The sequence below is a fragment of the Nanorana parkeri genome, unplaced genomic scaffold (genome assembly GCF_000935625.1).
Source record: "Nanorana parkeri isolate BGI_ZX_2015 unplaced genomic scaffold, ASM93562v1 scaffold969, whole genome shotgun sequence".
Lineage (NCBI taxonomy): Eukaryota > Metazoa > Chordata > Amphibia > Anura > Dicroglossidae > Nanorana > Nanorana parkeri.
Window position 1 is genome coordinate 555302 of NW_017307237.1, and position 17946 is coordinate 573247.

General features: G+C 38.2%; 3 protein-coding genes across 8 annotated transcripts in view; all 3 read left to right on the top strand.

Annotated features, from left to right (window-relative positions):
• LOC108795461 (protocadherin gamma-A4-like) overlaps nucleotides 1-17946 on the top strand; it is a 290173-nt gene that overhangs the window by 188470 nt on the left and 83757 nt on the right. The gene's annotated exons all lie outside the window — the stretch shown is intronic.
• Nucleotides 3343-5862, top strand: LOC108795453 (protocadherin gamma-B2-like). Its single transcript, XM_018566697.1, has one exon. It carries the CDS (start codon nucleotides 3427-3429, stop codon nucleotides 5860-5862), a length of 2436 nt encoding a protein of 811 aa, XP_018422199.1. The 5' UTR covers nucleotides 3343-3426.
• LOC108795454 (protocadherin gamma-B2-like) lies at nucleotides 8750-12535 on the top strand. The gene is made up of 2 exons (XM_018566698.1): nucleotides 8750-8822; nucleotides 10080-12535. Exons 1-2 carry the CDS (start codon nucleotides 8750-8752, stop codon nucleotides 12533-12535), a joined length of 2529 nt encoding a protein of 842 aa, XP_018422200.1.

A 17946-nucleotide genomic window follows, 5' to 3' on the forward strand; every position in this document is an offset into this window, starting at 1 on the left:
CTTTACATGTGGGGTGGTGGGTTGTGGGGGTGGGGTGGGGGGGGGAGCCGGGTAGTATCCTTCTCCTGAATCTGTAATATTCTGCATTTTATATTTACCTGAAGGAAATATACTAACCTACTACATGAGTAAATAAATTGTATAAAATGTATGGATTCCTTTAGTAAACTAATAATGTACACTACTGTCTATCATTCATCTATTTGTTTGGTACTTAAATTACATTGTATATATTAAAAGAAAAGGTATGTGATCCCTGAAGCATTATTAAAGTGTGGACATGTGTATAAGACACAATGCTTTGGATAGTGGATATATCTGATTTATGTACAGCATCACACTGATTCAGCAGTCCATATGTACAGATATGTGGTTGCATGTTGTAGAGAGTGGTATAACTCCTCACTCTGTTGTGGTGGTAGCCTTTTTTTTCCATAACATCTGTAAGGGCCTTTATAAATACATTGTCAGGGTCAGATTTATCTGTTGGTAAACTGCGCATATAGCTATAGTTGTCACAATCGTTACTTATTGCTCAGTCATAGTGCACAGCTTCCAGTTGGCTATTTCCACTGTAAGAACTTCAGCGGATATAATGCTGCAGAGAAAGTTTCAGAGAGGCGGGGGGATGTCAGTCACCTAGAGCAGGCTTCCTCAACCAGTGTGCTATGGCACTCTGCGTTGCCTTCTGACTTTCCCAGGGGTGCATGCCAGTGTCATGCCTTTCCATGGTGTAGGTGGGCTGGTGACCAGCACTATGGAAACTAATGAGACTTATTCAGGGAGGATGGAATGCATTCATAAAAGGACAGATGTTCATATCTGTGCAGGCCTACTCGTCTCCTGTTCTATGCCATTCTACCACAGCTGTGACTCCTGATGTGATTGTAGGACTCTGATATGAAGCAGGGACTGAGGACTCAGATGTGAAGGAGGAGGTTTCTGTTGTAAAGTGGTAAATTCTGATGTAAAAAAGTGGGACTTCTGATGTAAAGGGTACTATTTGTGTGAGTAGGAGTGCCTTAGATGTGAAAGGGGGGCTTTGATGTTAAGGGGGAACCCCACTTCTTTTTGTCTGAGACAGAGCGTGTATGTTGTACAGGCATGTCTGCGTATGTATGTACTATCAATATTTTCTAATGGTAAAGAAGTTTACTTTTGTCAACAGAATTAAACAAATTTCAACAAATCGATATTAATAGCAAAGAGTCACTAAATGTATTAGTACATTTTACTTAGTCCCAGGAGATTTTGCATATTCCAATAACAGTCAAAGGGTGTGTAAACTACAAACAAATTGCACTTCATGGGTAGCACTGGCTTTAGAACTATAAGATGACTCTGGTAACCTTGTGTCACTCATCGCATTACATGGTATCACTGTGATAGAATGTCATGGCACCTTCTGGTAAAAGGGAATCACTGGGACTATGATATTATGGCACTGTGATTATTCTGGAATTACAGTAGTATTTCTAGTTCTTGTAAAATGGCATAATTATTCTGTATGTGTTAAAATAGCTGTGGTTCCAGCTCTAGTTATATGACTCTAAGTAAACTTGTGAAATGGCTATGTGCTGCTAATTTTATACTTTGCCATATGCTGTAGGCAGGCAGTGTCTAGGGATGTCAATCATCCCTCTATCCCTGCCAGCACCAAGGAGACTCTTTTGATGCACCTTGGATATGTAATGTTGGTGCCGATCATCCCCATGCCCCCTCCCGCAGCCCTCAGATCACAGGGATGAGGCTGTAAATAGTGGTCTTGTGTACTATTAAAAAAAATGTTTACAATGTTTTGCTTTAATTTTTACTATTATTTTATAATTGAGTGAGGTGCCTAATATACAGGTGAAACTCGAATAATTAGAATATCGTGCAAAGTTCATTTATTTCACTAATGCAACTTAAAAGGTGAAACTAATATATGAGATAGACTCATTACATGCAAAGCAAGATAATTCAAGCCGTGATTTGTCATAATTGTGATGATTATGGCTTACAGCTCATGAAAACCCCAAGAACCCCAAATTCACAACCTCAAAAAAGTAGATTATTACATGCAATCAATAAAACAAGGATTGTACATAGAACAATATCGGACCTCTGAAAAGTACAAGCATGTATATGTACTCAGTACTTGGTTGGGCCCCTTTTGCAGAACTTACTGCAATTACTTTTGCACGATATTCTAATTATTCGAGTTTCACCTGTATATGTGTACCATGACATCATTTTTTTAATCAAAAACTTCACAAACATTTAAAGTTGTCTGTATGTGTATCAAACTGAGTACTCAATTGATACCACCCAGACCAATGGCAGTAATCCTTCTTCTGAAGTATGTGCATGATATTATACCCTACGCAGAAGGTGTTGCAGATATATAAAGCTTAAAGCAACTCTATACAAATGTAACTTTAAAATACAGATGTACCTTTAGAGAATAGAGTAAATGCTAACTTCTTCTGCTGCCTGCACTGCTGAACACTGCTCCAGTAAAGTGAAATCACTTTTAGAACTGTCAGTCTCCTGGTATGCTCAGTGGTTCCTCCTGAAATTCACTACTGTGTCCTTTAGTGATGTGGAGGTTGGCAGAGGTAAGTACTCTCTTTTTTACAAGTACATCTCGATTAAAGTTACATTTACAGGTACATCTACATTACAAGTTTCATTTTTATGACAGAGTAATTTAACAAAATGAGCTCTGAACTTGGCTTGGCTAAGAATGAACACCTTTATTGAAATTTTGATAGCTCATTTCCAGAGACAAAATTCCACAAGTAGAAACTGTCCATGAAAATTAGCTACCTGCTAACACCTATCACCTGTAGGACAATAATGCCAAGCAGGCAACATGCTCATCTAAAAGTACCTGAATACATTCATGTTCAATAATGAAAAAAAGATTGTTTTGACCCTCTTTGCTTTGGCAAACAATCTCAAGGAATGCATGCCATATACAATAGAATAAATGCATTTCCAGGGCAACAATTTGCTGGAATTGATCAGATAGGTTGGAGGAAAGAAAATCAGTTGTATTTAGGCAATAATATATACTTTAAATGAGAGGATGTACATACTTATATATATTTAACAATAAATTGTTTACTATTATAGTTTAAGTCATTCTAAATACTCTTAAATTGTACCTATAAAAACATAGAAATGTTGCAGTACCCCATTTTTACCTCATAGCGCCGCTGTTAAACCAATAAGGGATAGATGTGAGGGCTACATGCCTCTATGAGGAAGGCAGTACAACTGCAAGAGAAGATATAGAACATTTCTGCATGAGATGTGAGTGCTTCACCTCTAAGAAGAATAAGAAGATTTTCTGGAATTTTAACAAAATTAAGGATTACATATTCTACAAGGAATTTCCATTTTATATTTCCAGCAGCAGAAGGAACAACTATCTTAAAAATGCATCAAGGAAAGACATCTCCTGGTATCAGATGGCAAGTAATGATTTCATTATTTTCCTGGTTGTGTCATTCAGTGTCTGCTCAGATTCAGTATTCTATTGTAGAAGAAATGAGGAAAGGTTCAGTTGTTGGTGATTTAGTGAAAGATCTTGGAATGAGTGTGAAGGATATCACAGCAAGAAAAATCCGTATTGTGTCTGATGTTTCTGAAAAATATTTCAGTATCAATCTGGAGAGTGGACACCTTTTTATTACAGAGAGGATAGACAGAGAGACATTGTGTGGGGCTGCATCTGATTGTGTCCTGATCTTTGATGCTGTGGCTGAGAATCCTTTAAATGTGTTTAATGTTAAGATTGAAATTCAAGATATAAATGACAATCCACCAAGATTTCTCTACGAAACAATTAGATTAGAAATAAGTGAATTTGTGTCACCAGGAGCAAAGTTTGTTTTGCAGAAAGCTGAAGATTTGGATACAGGAATTAATGCACTCAAAGGCTACCGACTCAGTTCAAATGAGTACTTTGTCTTAGGAGAGAAGATCAGCTCTGATGGCAGTATATTTCCTGAACTAGTTCTAGAGAAGCCTCTAGATCGAGAGGCACAAAATTACCATGAACTAATTCTATCAGCTGTCGATGGAGGAAAACCTGTACAAACAGGCACTGCACTAATTAAGATTGCCATCACTGATTTTAATGATAATACTCCTATATTTACTCAAGAATTATATAAAATAAGTATTAAGGAAAATATACCATTGAATTCTACAGTTCTGAAGGTAAGGGCAACTGATGAAGATGAAGGTGTGAATGCACAGATTACATATTCATTTAGTACCCTGGCAAATAACATTCTTCAGATGTTTACAATTAATTACAAAAATGGAGACATTACAACAAAGGGACATTTAGATTATGAAATGAAAAAACACTATGAAATATCTGTACAAGCCATGGATGGTGGGGGCCTGGCTGCCCATGCCAAAGTTTTAATAGAGATATTGGATGAGAATGACAATGTTCCTGAGATATCCCTCACCTCCCTGTCTTCTCCTATTCCTGAAGACACATCACCTGGAACTTTGGTGGCACTGATTGCAGTTCGTGATAAAGACTCAGGAGAAAATGGAGAAGTTCAGTGTCAAATTATTGGGGATATTCCATTTCAGTTAGTGTCATCAGCAAATAACTTTTATAAAATTGTTACAAAAGATGCTCTGGACAGAGAAAAAATGCCATCCTATAACATCACCATTCAAGCATCTGACAAGGGTTTTCCTTCTTTGTCGTCTGTAAAAGTAATCTATTTGGACTTGGTGGATGTTAATGACAATGCCCCTGTTTTTGAGAAGCAGACTTACATTGTATTTGTAGCAGAAAATAATTTACCAGGAGCTTCCATATTCCATATTCAAGCAAAAGACATTGACAGTGAGGAAAATGCAAAACTGACTTACTTTGTGGTAAGTAATGACATAAATCCCATATCCTTGCATGTATCTATTAATCCAGTGACTGGAGTAATTTACGCACAAAAGTCATATGATTATGAGCAACACAGAGCATTTAACATTCAAGTCATTGCTAAAGACAATGGTTCTCCATCACTGAACAGCAGCACAACTCTAAACATTCATGTGGTAGACCAGAATGATAACCCGCCGGTCATCTTATACCCACCAACAGACAGTGATGGCCCTGTCTTTGAGATGGTGCCTCGGTCCTCTGAACAAGGTTCCTTAGTATCTAAAGTGGTCGCAGTGGATGCAGATTCTGGACACAATGCTTGGTTATCTTATTTTTTGCAAGCTTCTGAGCCATCACTTTTTACCATTGATCAGCACACTGGGGAGATCAAAACATCAAATGTCTTTCATGATGGAGATTCTTTAAAGCATAAAGTTGTGGTCATAGTAAAAGACAATGGTCGCCCACCCCTCTCTGCTTCTGTGACTCTAAATCTGGTGATTGCTGATAATTTTCAGCAGATAATTCCTGAAATGAACAAACAGCCAAGCAAACTAGACTCTCAGTCAAACCTACAAATGTACCTGGTAATTGCCTTGGCATTGATTTCTTTTTTGTTTATATTGACTGTGATAGTCGCTGTCGTCTCCAAATGCAGAGAGTCCAAATCTTTGCCTTCCTTTGGACCCATGAATACACACTTATACCATACTGTAGATCCCAGATTCCTTTCCCAGTTTAACAATGGAACATTACAGCTGCCATACACATACAATGTTTTTCCAACTCTGGATTCAACGGAAAAGGAATTTTCTTTTCTTGAAACTCATCAGACTGTTCCGGTTGTTCCTGTAGATAGACTAATTGTTGCAGATGATTCAGGAATTGGTCATGAAAACGTAAGAGACCCTATACCTGATGACGGTCATATTTTGCAGGTATGTTCAAAGTATGCTATTTAAGTGATATGCATACTTTAAAACAATGTTGTAGATATGTTTGTTTTAAAGTCTGCATTGATTTATAGGAGTTGATTTACTAAAGGGAAATAGGCTGTTAACACTTTGCAAGGAAATCTTCCCTTAGCATAGTGGATATGGTGAAAATTCAGCGAACAGTCTATTTGCCTTTAGTAAATCACCCCCATAGTGTTGGGGATGTTATTATAGTTTAAAAAGAAGAATTTTCTCTTGATAATAGAAAGCGGTCAGTCAATTTTGGAAACCATTCTGACTGTAAGATGTCCATTGTTTGTAGTCCATGATAAAACTCACATTGCATCAAATATCCCCTTTCGTTTTCCAGCATTGCACAGGAGTCCAACATCCCTGTTGGTTTAAAAGGCCATAGCCTGCAATCTAGTGGAGTTCCTCAGAAAAAAATATAAACACAAAGAAAATACATTTTCTTTATTGGTGCTTTAAGTTATATCGGCACAACACTAGTGACTGACATTGTTTACTAAATAGACTATGGGGTCTATTCACTAAGCTGCCGTAGGCAGCCAAGTGAATGACAGACCTGATGCGAAGTGAGCCGAACGCTGTTCGGCTATTTACTTCAGGCTGGTACGGCTGATTTCAGCCATATATCGGCTGAAATCAGTCGTACATCGGGTGGCTTCGCGTGACTTCAGGTCGGCTGAACATGCTTAGCATGTACGGCCGACCGGAAGTGCAGAAGGAGTTCGAATCAGCCGATCCAACATCTGGATCGGCCAACCTGAACCTCCGGCAGGCTACTCGCTGCTGTTGGGTCTATTCTTATAGATGCCGAACAGCAGTGAGTGAATAGCCGAATGCCGCTGAGCGGCATTCGGCTCGGCTGTTCTACTCGGTCCCTCTGTGGGACCCAGCAGAACAGAATAATAGTTTAAAAAGTAAAAAAAAAAATAGAAAATGATTGTGTGGAGCTAGCAGTGACAGCTAGCTCCGCCCAACTGTTTTCTATTGGCCGGCGGGTTCTGCTGCCATAAAAAAAAAGAAAAAACATCTTCGACATAGGAATGCATTGCTAGATTCATATTGGCTAATTTTTTTTTTATTTTGACGCCAGCCAACAGCTCCGTGTCAGTTGAGCCACGTGGGGCCGGCAACACCCGGGCCACCAAAAGTCAATGAGTATATGGTTGCTACTCTACATAAGCATTAACACCAACACTGGAAGATCCACCATTTTTTAATTAGCATTGAGTGTCAATGCAGAGGGGATGTGTTAGAATCACTGCCAGGTTTCATATTCTATCTGTGTCCCCATTTGGCTGACGTCTTCTCACTTCTTGTCATGGTGTCAGAATGTTGGGGGGTTTTCCCTACTAGAAAGCAGGCAGCAATACTGAAGTAAGAGAATTTGTAACTCTTCCCCGCTGGAGAGATTCCACTCACTCTCTGTTCCAATGGCCACATAGGTATTTTTGTATTGTGTTTTGACCTAGCTGAAAGATTTTTTATTAAAACTAAGGAACCCTTATGGGTCTATTCACGAAGCAGCCGAAGGATCAAGCCGTAGCTATGGCCGATCCTTTGGCTAGCTGCGCCCCAGGACCCCTTCGGTTCAGTAAAACCGAAGGGCTGCTGTACGGGCTATTCACAATAGCCCGTACAGCTCCCGAACTTAGCCGAGTGGCTCAGTCGAGCCGAAGGCTTATGCCTCGGCTAGTACTGATGGGGTGGTCGTCATAATCTGGCCACTCAGTGTATATTAGTCATAATTGTGCACAGCTGTAGCATTATTCAAATATACACATAAACACAGAGAGCAGAATTTATCAAAACTGGAGCAGACAGAATCTGGAGCAGTTGTCCATGGCAACCAATCAGCTTCTCTCTTTCATTTTCAAAGTTTAACTAAACACGCTGAAAATAGAAGCTGATTGGTTACTAGTGGCAACTGCTCCAGATTCTGTCTTCTCCAGATTTGATACATTCCTCCCAGAGAACTTTAATTATTTTACTGCTTATCTCACTGGGTGCACATGGGGACCCTCCCAAGAACAGTCAAAATCACTGGGCTCTCCAATGTGCAGAAACAACATAAATTACACATTTTGGGTAGCTTGATGATATTAGAACCATAGGATTACTTTGGTAACATTGTGTCACTCTGGTAAAACAGTGTCACTTCCATTTAAATGACATGGCATCACTGTGATAGAATTCCATTACTCTAACACCATCTGGTAAGAGGGATCACTGGGGCTATGATATAACAGCACTGTTCTCTCCCTGGAATTATGATATCATTTCCAGATCTTGTAATATTGCATAATTACTTTGTATGTGTTAATATAGCTGTGGTTCAGTCTCTAGTTCGATGGACTATGGCTCTAATATAACTTGTGAAATAGTTATTGTGCTGTCAGTACAGTGCTGCAGCATTGGGGTCTTACTGTGGTTCCTATCACTCACAGTAACAATAACTTATACCAAACGAATGGAGCTTTTTAGGTGCAAGTGATTGTACAAACTCATGTCTGCATAAAACAATCTTTTATTCGTGCATATTAAACCATTATTAATCATAAAATTATGATATGTCTCTCCACATAATTGAATTACAATCATTTCACATGATATAGATTCCACAATTATTTAAAATATCAAAGATAGATATAGTCCTTTTCCACTTGCTTGTTCAACACGTTTCACCTTTTATGCTTTTCCAGGAGCCCTATAGATCCACAAGTGGACAGTTGCATGTTCATATAAGACAACATACAAATAAACACAATATTATACATTCTTTTATCTAACCCATCATTAAAATGTATCATATCTTTACCCCACTTACTTAACAGTCTGTGGGCAATCAACAGCGCCCAGGGCACCCACAACAGAGGACAGAGAGGGAATGAGGGAGAAGAAGGAGGCCTGCAGCATAACACCCAAGTATGGGGTTTCCAAGGAGATCAAGGCAGATCCCAGTAAATTTCCTATATAAGTAACATATAATTACAATCATAAGATGGCTGCTATGAAGTAACCACCACATATAGCTTCTATAAATGTGGATTTCTTGCATACCACCTGACTGAACTTCACATCATATTGTATAAGAAGGAGAACTAAATTTCAGGCATAAAGGAATGTTTCAAGCTTTTCAATAATCAGGATGACTAAATTGCAGGCACAGAGATGCTTCATGCTTTTCATTGAATGGGGTGACTAATTCAACCTGTAAATAAAATTAATACAGCTACTTGTGGCACCACTAATTAGGGCTTCATATAGGTTCAAACAAACTGCAATACACAGTGCAAAACCGCAGCTTACTTATTTTCTTATTACTCGCAGATTCACTTTCTTTGTTCTACTCGCTATACAGCTGTAAGCTGATTGGTGTACTACACTATTACTCTCCTTCCATGTTGCGATGACCACACTAAGTAGGAAAAACCATCATAGCATGGTCAGTTTGTGTCTTTCCTTCTAACAAGGGCCTTCAGGCCACAATACCAATGCATGGCATACACGGACTTCTGCTGGCACACCCACTGCATAGCTGATGCAAGTTTGTACTTTCCCATATGCTGTTGGCAGGGTGTTCCTAGGGATGTCAAACATCCCCTATCCCCATCTACAATAAGTGGATTACCTACTATGTCCATGTAGTACGTTTGAGGTAATATTCAAAAGGGTCTTGAAACACAAGTACCATGAATGTAATACCAAAAAATACAGATTGTCTGGACCCTTTCTTTTTTTCACCAACAATTTCAAGAAATATATGCCTTAAATGGGGGGAAGAGGGGAATAAATGTATTTCAAGGACAACAATTTGCTGGAATTGATCAGATGGGATTGAGGAAAGAAAATTGTATTAAGGCAATAATATCCTTTAAACAAGAAGGTGTACTTACTGTGAAATATATTTTAAAATAAGTGGTTCGCTATGATAGTTTCGGTAATTCTAAATAATACTAAATTGTACCTATTAAAACATAGAAATGTTGCAGTACCCCATTGCTACCTCATAGCGCCGCTGTTGAACCAATAAGGGATAGATGTGAGGAATACATGACTGTGAGGAAGGCAGTACAACTGCAAAAGAAGATATAGAACATCTCTGCATGAGGTGTGAGTGCTTCACCTCTAATAAAGAAGAAGATATTCTGGAATTTTAACTAAATTAAGGATTACACATTGTACAAGAATATCCCCTTCTATATTTCAAATAACAGAAGGAACAGCTGTCTTAAAAATGCATCAAGGAAACACACCTCCTGGTATCAGATGGCAAGTAATGATTTCTTTATTTTCCTGGTTGTGTCATTCAGTCTCTGCTCAGATTCATTATTCCATTGTAGAAGAAATGAGGAAAGGTTCAGTTGTTGGTGATTTAGTGAAAGATCTTGGAATGAGTGTGAAGGATATCACAGCAAGAAAAATCCGTATTGTGTCTGATGTTTCTGAGAAATATTTCAGTATCAATCTGGAGAGTGGAGACCTTTTTATTACAGAAAGGATAGACAGAGAGACATTGTGTGGGGCTGCAGATGATTGTGTCCTGACCTTTGATGCTGTGGCTGAGAATCCTTTAAATGTGTTTAATGTTAAGATTGAAATTCAAGATATAAATGACAATCCACCCAGATTTCTCTATGAAACAATTAGGCTAGAAATAAGTGAATCTGCTTCACCAGGAGCAAAGTTTGTTTTGCAGAAAGCTGAAGATTTGGATATAGGAATTAATACATTAAAAAGCTACAGACTCAGTTCAAATGAGCATTTTGTCTTAGGAGAGAAGATCAGCTCTGATGGCAGTATATTTCCTGAACTAGTTCTAGAAAAGTCTCTAGACCGAGAGACACAGAATTACTATGAACTAATTCTATCAGCTGTTGATGGAGGAAAACATGTACAAACAGGGAGCTTACTGATTAAGATAGCAATCATGGATATAAATGATAATACGCCTAAATTTACTCAAGAATTGTATAAAATAAGTATTAAGGAAAATATACCATTGAATTCAACAGTTCTGAGGGTCAGGGCAACTGATGAAGATGAAGGTGTGAATGGACAGTTTACATATTCATTTAGCACCCTGGCAAATAACATTCTCCGGATGTTTACAATTAATCACAAGTCTGGAGACATTACAACAAAGGGACATTTAGATTATGAAATGAAAAAACACTATGAAATATCTGTACAAGCCATGGATGGTGGGGGCCTGGCTGCCCAAGCCAAAGTTTTAGTAGAGATATTGGATGAGAATGACAATGTTCCTGAGATATCCCTCACCTCCCTGTCTTCTCCTATTCCTGAAGACACATCACCTGGAACTTTGGTGGCACTGATTGCAGTTCGTGATAAAGACTCAGGAGAAAATGGAGAAGTTCAGTGTCAAATTATTGGGGATATTCCATTTCAGTTAGTGTCATCAGGAAATAACTTTTATAAAATTGTTACAAAAGATTCTCTGGACAGAGAAAAAATGACATCCTATAACATCACCATTCAAGCATCTGACAAGGGTTCACCTCCTATGTCTTCTGTAAAAGTAATCTATTTGGACTTGGCGGATGTTAATGACAATGCCCCTGTTTTTGAGAAGCAGACTTACATTGTATTTGTAGCAGAAAATAATTTACCAGGAGCTTCCATATTCCATATTCAAGCCAAAGACATTGACAGTGAGGATAATGCAAAATTGACTTACTTTGTAGCAAGTAATGACAAAGATCCCATATCCTTGTACATATCTATAAATCCAGTGACTGGAGTCATTTACGCGCAAAAGTCATACGATTATGAGCAACACAGAGAATTTAACATTCAAGTCATTGCTAAAGACAATGGTTCTCCATCACTGAACAGCAGCACAACTCTAAAAATGTATGTGGTAGACCAGAATGATAACCCACCAGTCATCTTATACCCACCAACAGACAGTGATGGCCCTGTCTTTGAGATGGTGCCTTGGTCCTCTGAACAAGGTTCCTTAGTATCTAAAGTGGTTGCAGTGGATGCAGATTCTGGACACAATGCTTGGTTATCTTATTTTTTGCAAGCTTCTGAGCCATCACTTTTTACCATTGATCAGCACACTGGGGAGATCAAAACATCAAATGTCTTTCATGATGGAGATTCTTTAAAGCATAAAGTTGTGGTCATAGTAAAAGACAATGGTCGCCCACCCCTCTCTGCTTCTGTGACTCTAAATCTGGTGATTGGTGATAATTTTCAGCAGATAATTCCTGAAATGAACAAACAACCAAGCAAACTGGACTCTCAGTCAAACTTACAAATGTACCTGGTAATTGCCTTGGCATTGATTTCTTTTTTGTTCGTATTGACTGTGATAGTCGCTGTCATCTCCAAATGCAGAGAGTCCAAATCTTTGCCTTCCTTTGGACCCGTGAATACGCACTTATACCATACTGTGGATCCCAGATTTCTTTCCCAGTTTAACAATGGAACATTACAGCTGCCATACACATACAATGTTTTTCCAACTCTGGATTCAACAGAAAAGGAATTTGCTTTTCTAGAAACTCAGCAGACTGTTCCGGTTGTTCCTGTAGATAGACTAATTGATGCAGATGATTCAGGAATTGGTCATGAAAATGTAAGAGACCCTATACCCGAGGACAGTCATATTTTGCAGGTATGTTCAAACTATGCTATTTAAGTGATATGCATACTTTAAAACAATATTGTAGATATGTTTGTTTTAAAGTCCGCATTAATTTATAGGAGTTTATTTACTAAAGGGAAATAGGCTGTTAGCACAACACATAGGCTGTTTTGCAAGGAAATTTTCCCTTAGCATAGTGGATATGGTGAAAATTCAGCGAACAGTCTATTTGCCTTTAGTAAATCATCCCCATAGTGTTGGGGATTCAGAGGGGATGTTATTATAGTGATTTTAAAAAGAAGTATTTTCTCTTGATAATACAAAGCGGTTGGTCAATATTGGAAAAGCATTGTGACTATAAGATGTTCATTATATGTAGTCCATTATAAGACTCATATTGCATCAAATATCTCCTTTAGCTTTGTAGCATTGGACAGGTGACCAAAATCCCTGTTGGTTTAAAAGGCCATAGCCTGCAATGTAGTGGAGTTCCACAGAAAAAAAATATAAACATAAAGAAAAGTGATTTTCTTTATTGGTGTTTTAAGTTACAGCGGCACAATACTAGTGACTGACATTGTTTACTAAATAGATTATATTATATATGCTTAACTGTAAGCAAGTATTTTATGTTTGTATTTTATGTTTATGGGAAATCATTTCAAGTTGTCATTTTATATATGTATCTATTCTAAGTGCCCAGGGTTCTGCACAGGTAATGGAGAGTTTGTTTTTCAACAAAGTATACATAAAATTAGATTTTTTTAAAGGAACATGTACACAAACTGCTAATTGTTAAGAGCAGAAACCAAGAAAATTCCTTTGAAAAGTGCAAATTCCCTTGCAACATGAACTGCCTATTTGCTTTTAGTAAATCACACCATAGTGTTGGGAAATTTGGGGCGGGGGGGTTTAATGACAATGATTTTGTAAGAGAATAGTAAAAGGAGAATCTTCTCTTGATAATGGCAAGTGGTCAGTAGATACTGGAAACTCATATGAGTATAAAATGTCCATTGTTTGTAGTCCATTATAAGACTCATATTACACCACGCATCTCCTTATATTTTGTGGCATTACAACAGGGGCAAAAAATCCCCATTGGTATAAATGGCCATAACCTGTAATGTAGTGGAGTTCCACAGGAAAAATATAAACACAAAGAAAAGTGACACATATACAAACTGCTTTTTATAATTTATGAAATTGTAGAGTTAAAAAACTATTAGTCTTGTTCAGTAAAGAATTCTTATGTTTAAGTGTTAATTGTTAAGAGCAGTAACCAAGAACAACTAATCACAATTTCCACAGGCCAGTACAGTTTAATTGCTTGCTATGAATAAAGCTGGCCCTAAACCTTAAGCAGCATGAAGAGCCAGCTGTCAGAATACTCAAATAATGACTGCATCTGATTGGCTGCAATGCCTGTTCGGACAACAATTTTCTACCCAGCTCCTTCGACAAAAGTCATTTGAAAAATCGGTTGAGCCATGTGGAGCTGGCAACACCTGGGCCACCAAAATACAATGGGGGGAATTTGTCAAAACTGGAGCAGACAACATCTGGAGCAGTTTCCTATGGCAACCAATCAGCTTCCCTCTTTCATTTTAAAATCTTAACTGAACAAACTGAAGAGAGAAGCTGATTGGTTGCCATGGGAAACTGCTCCAGATTTTGTCTGCTCCGGCTTTGAAAAATTTCCCCTCATGAGTGTATGTTTAGCTTTGCTCTACATTAGCATTAACACTTAAACTGGAAGTTCCACCATTTTTTAATTAGCATTGGGAGTCAATGCAGAGGGGATGGGTTAGAATCACTGCCAGGTTTGATTTTCTATCTGTGTCCCCATTTGGCTGACATGTCCTGTCTTGGAGTCAGAAAATTGGAGAATTGTCGCCTACTAGAAAACAGGCAGCAATACTGAAGTAAGAGAATTTGTACCTCTTCCCCGATGGAGAGATTCCACTCACTTTCTGTTCCAATGGCCACATAGGTATTTTTTTATTGTTTTCTGACCTAGATGAAAAGGTTTTTATTAAAAGTAGGAACCATTACAGTTTGACTTAAATGGACGTTTCACTGAATATATTAATCATAATATTGCACAGTAGTAGCTAGGGATGCTCGGATACCACTTTTTTAAGACCGAGTACGAGTACCGATACTTTTTTCAAGTACTCGCCAATACCAATTACCGATACTTTTTCTTAAAGGGACAGGTCGCATTTTTTTCTAAAGCAATACAAAATAATGATTTTAGGTCAGTTTCTTAATATTATGAAGAACATGAACATGAAATGAACATGAAATTAATATTTATTATGCCATTGCTAACTAAGGCTTGTATCCCCCTAGTGGGGAAAATAGATGAGCACATGTCCAGACCCCAGACCAGAACACTGTATAGTGTGGCACAAATATATCCAATTCTGCATACCTGGCTTTATATTATAAAAACCTTATAATATAAAGCCAGGTATGCAGAATTGGATATAGCCGTCCCACACTATACAATACAGTGTTCTGGGGTCTGGACATGTGCTCATCTATTTTCCCCACTAGGGGGATACAAGCCTTAGTTAGCAATATGGCTTGATCTAAATGTTCAGTTCATTTCATTATTCAATGCCTTTTTTTGTTTTATATTACAAAAGCACAAAATTGGTTAATGTAATGAAATCATTGGTGTTATGCCACTTGAGTTGGTGTGTATCGGACATAGAAGTGCTTTATTTCCATTGCTTTGAGATGCATGAGCACGTTAAAATACCATTTAAATGAACTAATATAAGCTACATTGTTCCGTCAACATGCACAGCCTGTATAATTTTATGCCAAACTGTTCAAAACTGCCACAAGCTCCTGGTAAGGTGGTCATGTGATATTAGCCATCTCCCTTCTCCATATTTCTAGCTGCACTGGTCAGTGAGTGTCTGGAGTCTTTCAGGCCTTCAGAGATATGGCTACTCCAGAATGCCCTTCGGCACTGAAACTTCAAGGCATGTTTAAACCAGGGGTGGAAACAAACTTATTTGGAAAAAAAAGGAGCCAGCTGGATTTTTTTTTCTAGGAGCCAGTTCCATTGACAATAGCTACAGAAAGCCTCAAAAGTTAAGGTGGCCATACACTATATGAATTCCGTCAGGTTCTTGATGAATTGGGCGAAATTCGCACAGTGGGTGCTGCTATTGGTGCTGCAGTTCTAACCTGCTATGTCGTCTTCTCCATCTGCTACTCTGTGTCACAGCCTAGTCATCTGCTCCATGCTGGCCTCTTCTCCCGCTGATTGGCCGATTGGATGATTGACAGGCTTCCTCACCAGTAAGGAGTGAGGACTGAGGACTTGGAGGCGGAGTTTACTTTCGGCCGTTCGCCCGTGGAGGAGGAGTTTGTGGCCATTTTCTTTGCTTGAAGATGCTATGAAGGTCCTGTGTGCGGCGGTTTCGGGTCCTTGAAGATGGCGGACACGGCACAGGTACTCGTTTTTGGTATCGGAGTATTTGCACGAGTACGAGTACTCACGCAAATACTCGTTATCGCCGCCGATAGCAATGCTTGTATCACTATCGCAGCATCCCTAGTAGTAGCATTGTTCAAATATACAAATTGTTCAAATATACAAAAGTTTCAAAGTTTAACTAAACACGCTGAAAATAGAAGCTGATTGGTTACAAGTGGCAACTGCTACAGATTCTGTCTTGTCCAGATTTGATAAATTCTTCCCAGAGAACCTTATTTTCTTTACTGCTTATCTCACTGGGTGCACAAGGGGACCCTCCCAACAACAGTCAAAATCATTGGGCTCTCCAATGTTCAGAAACATCAAAAGTTACACTTTTTGGGTACCATGATGTTATACTGCCTTTAGAATCATTATTCTGGTAACATTGTGCCACTTTGATTTAAATAACATGTCATCACTGTGATAGAATTCCATTACTCCCAACACCATCTGATAAAATGGATCCCAGGGGCTTTGATATAACAGCACTGTTCTCTCTCTGGAATCATGATATCATTTCCAGATCTTGTAATATCGCATAATTACTTTGTATGTGTTAACATAGCTGTGGTTCACTCTCTGGTTCATTCTCTAGTCCCATGCCTCTAAACTAACTTGTAAAATAGTTTGGCACTGTCAGTGCAGTATTGCAGCATTGAGGTCTTACTTTGGCTCTTATTACTCTGAATTTCACTTTCTTTGTTCCAATTGCTGTACAGCTGTAATCAGATTAGTTATTTTGTATTCTGTTTTGACCTAGCTGAAAGATTTTTATTAAAACTAAGGAGCCTTTGCAGTTTGGCTTAAATAGACCTTTCACTGCATATATTAGTCATAATTTTGCACAGCTGTAGCATTGTTCAAATATACACATAAACACAGAGAGCAGAATTAATCACAGCTGGAGCAGACAGAATCTGGAGCAGTTGCCCATGGCAACCAATCAGCTTCTCTCTTTCATTTTCAAAGTTTAACTGAAAACGCTGAAGATAGAAGCTAATTGGTTACAAGTGGCAACTGCTACAGATTCTGTCTTCTCCAGATTTGATACATTCCTCCCAGAGAACCTTAATTATTTTACTGCTTATCTCACTGGGTGCACAAGGGGACCCTCCCAAGAACAGTCAAAATCACTGGGCTCTCCAATGTGCAGAAACAGCAAAAATGACACTTTATGTGTAACATAGTGATATACTGTCTATAGAACCATGAGATTATTATGGTAACATTGTGTCACTGTGGTTAAATAGTGTATTTTAATTTAAATGACATGGCATCACTGTGATATAATTCCATTACTCCAATGCCATCTGATAAAAGGGATCCCTGGGGCTATGATATAACAGCACTGTTCTCACCCTGGAATCATTATATCATTTCCAGATCTTGTAATATCGCATACTTACTTTGTATGTGTTAATATAGCTGTGGTTCAGTCTCTAGTTCTATGGCTTTAATATAACTTGAAATACGTGAAATAGTTCTTGTGCTGTCAGTACAGGGCTGCAGCATTGGGGTCTTACTTTGGTTCTTATTACCCACAGTAACAATAACTTATACCAAACGAATGGGGCGTTTTAGGTGCCAGTGATTGTACAAACTCATGTCTGCATAAAACAATCTTTTCTTTGTGCATATTAAAACATCAATCATAAAATGATTATATGTCTCTCCACATAATTGAATTACAATTGTGTCACATGATATAGATTTCACAATTATTTAAAATATCAAAGATAAATACAGTCCTTTTCCCCTTGCTTGTTCGTATGGCAAAAAGTCTTGATGCGTTTCACATTCTATCCTTTTTTTTAGAAGCCCTATAGATCCAGAAGTGGACAGTTGCATGTTAATATAACACAACATACAAATAAACACAATATTATACATACTTTTATCTAACCCATCATTAAAGTGTATCCTAACTTAACCCCACTTACTTAACAGTCTGAGGGAGAAGAAG